General features: G+C 53.3%; 1 protein-coding gene across 1 annotated transcript in view; it reads left to right on the top strand.

The window, feature by feature from the left end:
- POLE (polymerase (DNA directed), epsilon, catalytic subunit) overlaps nucleotides 1–5,032 on the top strand; it is a gene marked incomplete at its 5' end in the record, with an annotated part of 28,518 nt that overhangs the window by 18,061 nt on the left and 5,425 nt on the right. The window contains 6 exons of the mRNA XM_009581545.1: nucleotides 3–174; nucleotides 1,451–1,594; nucleotides 1,950–2,090; nucleotides 3,394–3,547; nucleotides 3,635–3,741; nucleotides 4,560–4,736. Coding sequence (XP_009579840.1) covers nucleotides 3–174; nucleotides 1,451–1,594; nucleotides 1,950–2,090; nucleotides 3,394–3,547; nucleotides 3,635–3,741; nucleotides 4,560–4,736 — 895 coding nt within the window. The remainder of the gene's footprint in view (nucleotides 1–2; nucleotides 175–1,450; nucleotides 1,595–1,949; nucleotides 2,091–3,393; nucleotides 3,548–3,634; nucleotides 3,742–4,559; nucleotides 4,737–5,032) is intronic.

The raw sequence follows: 5,032 nt of genomic DNA, 5'->3' as shown, positions 1-5,032 counted from the left end.
AGTGGGTACCGCCAGCGGCGGCGGCGGCGGGAGCAGCGGAAGAGGCGACGTCTGGAGGACAGTGGGGTGACAGCAAGTGGAGGAGTGGTCCGCGATGCCCTCTCCAAAGGGCTGAGCAGCTACCTGCGCAGGACAGCGCGCAGCATCCTGGACTTGCCCTGGCAGATCGTGCAGGTACCGGGGAGGGGACCTGCCAAGGAGGGCAGCCCGGGGCGTAAGCCTTGTATTTACACTATCTGTGCTCAAATGGTGAAGTTCAGGGACCGCTGGCCCAAACGCCACTCTGGTGTTAACCCTGGGGAGGCCAGGTGGGGCTGCAAAGCCTCAGGCTCACGCACGTCTGTATGGAAACAGGAGCCCACATGCTCATTCTTGGTGGTGAATCTGGGACATGCGTGTAAATCTGCCAGTGGGGCAGCTCCAGTTCAGCCCATGGGCAGCACTGTGCAGTAGTCACAGAACCACAAAAACACCAGTTGAGGTTGGAGGCAGCTCTGGGGTCCGTCTGGTCCAGCCCCCTGCTCAAGCAGGGCCACCCAGAGCCAGTTGCCCAGGACAGTGTCCAGATGGCTTTTGAGTATGTCAAAGGTGGGAGACTCCACAACTTTCCTGGGGAACCTGTGCCAGGGCTCGGTCACCCTCACAGTGAAAAAGTGTTTCCTGATATGCAGAGGGAACCTCCTGTGTTTGTGCCCATGGCCTCTGGTTCTGCCACTGGGCACCACTGGGAAGAGCCAGGCTCCGTCCTCTTTGCACTTCCCGTCAGAGATTTATATACATTGATGAGATCTCCCTGAGCTTCCTCTGCACCAGGCTGGACAGTCCCAGCTCTCCCAGCCTTTCCTCATATGAAAAATGGTCCAGAAAAATGTTCCAGTCCGTTCTTCATCCCTGTGGCCCTTCATTGGACTCTCTCCAGTATGTCCATGTCTCTCCTGTCCTGGGGAGCCCAGCACTGGGCACAGTGTGCCTGTGAAGGACACAGGATTCCAGTGATGCCTAGAAGCAGCCAACGTACAAATGCAGAGGTGGGGTGGTACCATCCAGGCCTTTTCACAAATCCTCATTACGCATGACCATCTGAGCCCAGCCCCTGGTCACCCACTTCATCTTCCAGAAAGGCCTTCAGAGCTGCAGGTAGCCCTTGTGCAAGCATGAGCTTGAGATGGGACGGCTGGTCCAGGACATCGGAGTTACTTGGCTGACATCAAGGGTCAGCTTGAGTTGATTGGCCAGCCTTAGCCAGAGTGTTTTTTCCATGGTGCCCTGGGACAGCAGCAGGACACAGGGATTCCAGCACTGAGAGCAATGACTCTTTAAGCCCCCTACTCTCTTTGTGGCCACCAGCTGGCCATATAGATCCACAAAGTGCTCCGCAGCTTAGGTGTAAGCACTGATAACGTGTTGGATCTCCCTGCTAATGCTAACTTTGTACCCGCGTGTCCTGCAGATCGCTGAGACCAGCCAGCCTGGGCTGTTCAGGCTGTGGGCGGTGATCGGGAGCGACCTGCACTGCATCAAGCTGAGCATCCCCCGGGTCTTCTACGTCAACCAGCGTGTCCTGAAGCCTGAGGAGGGAGCAGCCTACAGGAAGGTGAGGACCTGCCCCTTCTGGAAGGGGAAACAGACGCTTGCGTTGAGATAAGGCGTTTCACCTCCACTGCAAGCAAATATTACAGCATCTGCCTTGCAGGGCCTCACTCTCCCACTCCACAGATGTACCTCATCCAGTCCCTGGTCCCTTTGCTAATCCTAGAAAGCAGGTTCTCTGTTATGGGAATTCGTAATGTGCGTGAGCATAAACCACTGATTTCCTTAGGAGAGAGGAGCACCGGGAGCTGGGCTGGCTCAGACCCCAGCTCCTTGCAGCTCTTAGAAGTGCCCGAGCTCCTGGCAGCGGTGCTGCATGGTGTGACGTGTCCCGCTAAGCGTGTCCATTGCCTTGGCAGGTGAACAGGATCCTGCCCCGCTCAAACTTAGTTTACAACCTGTATGAATACTCCGTCCCTGAAGACATGTACCAAGAGCACATCAATGAAATCAATGCGGACCTCTCTGCTCCAGACATCGAGGGAGTGTATGAGACGCAGGTAACTCATCCTGGTGCTCGTTTTTAAGGATTGCTGATTAGTCTGAGTGCCAGTGGCACAGGAGGACACCTGAACTTAAAATTCAACAACTTGGTGAGACACCAAAAATCAAAGAGAGTACTGGGGCACAGCAGAGTACTGGAGAATATACCAACGTTCATATGGGCAGAGATACTGAGTGTGATATCGGCAGGTGGTTTAAGGTAGGTCAGAGAAAGGGGGTTTGGTTTATTTGGAGTTAGGAGACTTTGGGGAAAGAAGGCATTTAAGCGGAAAGGATGATCTTCCTCTAAACCAAATCAGAACCAGCCTGCTGGTGTTTGAACCAGAAAAGGTAAGGGGTATTTAGAGAAAAGATGGGGGAAAACCCAGTATGTGTGGAGTCGTACATAGGTCTGGGTGCCCTGTCCTCTAAAATGAGGTTATAAAAGCTTTAGAAAGAAGAATAGAATACAACTTGAAAGTTCGGAAAGAGCAAGAACAACCTAAATGAAGTTCAGTACAAAGCAATCAAGCCAAAATTAAATTTACCAGTGCTATTAATGCTGAAAGCCTGAAAACGAAGACAGGAAACTGGGATGCCTGCTTCTAATGAGAACACTGGTTTGTTCAGCAGCTCAAAACCTGGTGACAGGAATTTAATCAAGAAGACATTGTAGTGTCAGGACCTGACCTATATGGAAGTGGCAGAGTAAGTTGCACCATTGTGAGATTGGAGCTATATGTTAAAGAAAGCATAAAGGCAAGGGAATTTGCTACTAAAATGCAACACAGAATTATTACGGACCAAAAGTCTTTGCCTAAATAGGACAAGTTTGGTGTGAGCAGTGGTGCCATTAGCTACAAAATGCTTTGTGAGATGCAAGGGGCTGCAAGGGCAAAAAGAGCATCATAAAGCGGCGGAGTTTACATCTGTAGGGTTAATAAAACAGGGCAAATCAGTGGTGGATCTCCCACTGTGCTGATTATTTGGCAGTTCAGAATGAAGCCATGTCCCGAGGGAGTGCCACAAGTTGCAGAGCTGCAAGATTGCTCAGATATCGCTCCACACATCTTCCAAAGTACCTGCTGCTGCCCTTGATGGTGGGATCTGAGGCTAGATAGGAACACGTGTGAATTAAGAATTAAGATACCTTTTCTGTATCTCCAGCACTGGCAAGAGTGATAATACCAAACTCATGCCAGAGGCACCTCAGGTGTGTCCTACCTGTGGTTTTTAAGCTGGGTTGTTCTAGGTCTGAAACTTCTAAGAGGAGCTTCGTAACAGAATGTTGTTCCACCACATCTCTCCCCATCATTACAGGTGCCACTCCTTCTCCGTGCCCTGATCCACCTGGGCTGCGTGTGCATGGTCAGCAGGCAGCTCATCAGGCACCTGGCGGGGCGAGAGGCGGAAACCTTTGACATCGAGCACCTGGAGATGCGCTCGCTGGCCCAGTTCACTTACCTGGAGCCAGGTGAGGCACGCTGGGAGAGGGGCTTATGGGGCACCCAGGACCTGGCGCCCACAAGTACCATTGATGCTCTGTGCTCTGTGTCCCTAGGAAGTATTCGCCACATCTACCTCTACCACAGCTCCCAGGGCAGCAAGGCACTCTTGGGCCTTTTCATCCCCTCGCAGCGCAAAGCTGCCATCTTTGTGCTGGACAAGGTAAGGTGGGATTTGAAGGCTGGGGGACTGGGGGTACTGGTGGATGAAAAGCTGGACAGGAGTTGGCAATGTGCATTCACAGCCCAGAAAGCCAGCTGTATCCTGGGCTGCATCAAAAGCAGCGTGACCAGCAGGTCCAGGGAGGGGATTCTGCCCCTCTACTCCGGTCTGGTGAGACCCCACCTGGAATGCTGCGTCCAGCTCTGGGGTCCTCAGCCCAAGACAGACATGGACCTGTTGGAGCGGGTCCAGAGGAGGGCCACGAAGATGATCAGAGGGGTGGAACACCTCTCCTGTGAGGAAAGGCTGAGAGAGTTGGGGTTGTTCAGCCTGGAGAAGAGAAAGCTCCAGGAAGACCTTATTGCGGCCTTTCAATACTTAAAGGGGGCTTATAAGAAAAATGGGGACAAACTTTTTAGCAGGGCCTGTTGTGACAGGACAAGGGGTGATGGTTTTAAACTAAAAGAGCGTAGATTCAGACTAGATATAAGGAAGAAATGTTTTACAATGAGAGTAGTGAAACACTGGAACATTCAAGGTCAGGTTGGACGGGGCTCTGAGCAACCTGATGTAGTTGAAGATGTCCCTGCTCATTGCAGGGGGGGTTGGACTAGATGACCTTTAAAGGTCCCTTCCAACCCAAACCATTCTATGATTCTATGATGAGGGTCAGGCAGTGGGAGGTTTCTCCGCACATCCCTGCTTCAGCAGGGCTTGGTGGAAGGCATCTCGTGATGCGTGGAGGGGAGAGCCTCCCAGGACCACGCAGCCTGGGGTCCCTCTCCCCCTAGCTCTGACCTGGTCCCCCTTGGGCGCAGGTACGCAGCAACCAGATGCCGAATCTCACGACCCTGTTCTCGGCGGAGCGCAGCGCACTGCTGGAAAAGGCGGGCGAAGAGCTGCTGCCACCAGACAAGCACACCTTTGAAGTACGCGCCGAGACCGACCCCAAGGCCGTCTACAGAGCCATCCAGCGGCTGCTGCTGGGCTACAAGGTGAGATGAAGGTGTGAGGAAGGTCCCCGCGAGACCTCGTCCATGAAGGCACGTGAGAAGGGGAGGATGCTGTGGAAGGCACTGGTGCACCAGTTCCAACAGTGCCTGCACATAGCTGCTGAAGGTCAAGGATAGAAGTGGGGGTTGCTCAAGGGCTTTGTCTTGCTTGGGGTGGCTTGCTTAGGGCAGTGCCAGCAGCAAGGCCACCTCAGTATCTCCCCCCATCCCTGTGCTCAGCTGGAGAGCTGGTTGCATGGAGGTGGATGCTTCAGGAATGCTGGGGTGTGCTGTCCCCA

This window comes from Fulmarus glacialis, unplaced genomic scaffold, assembly GCF_000690835.1.
Source record: "Fulmarus glacialis isolate BGI_N327 unplaced genomic scaffold, ASM69083v1 scaffold12887, whole genome shotgun sequence".
Taxonomy (NCBI): Eukaryota; Metazoa; Chordata; class Aves; order Procellariiformes; family Procellariidae; genus Fulmarus; species Fulmarus glacialis.
This window is presented reverse-complemented; position numbering and strand designations above follow the sequence as displayed.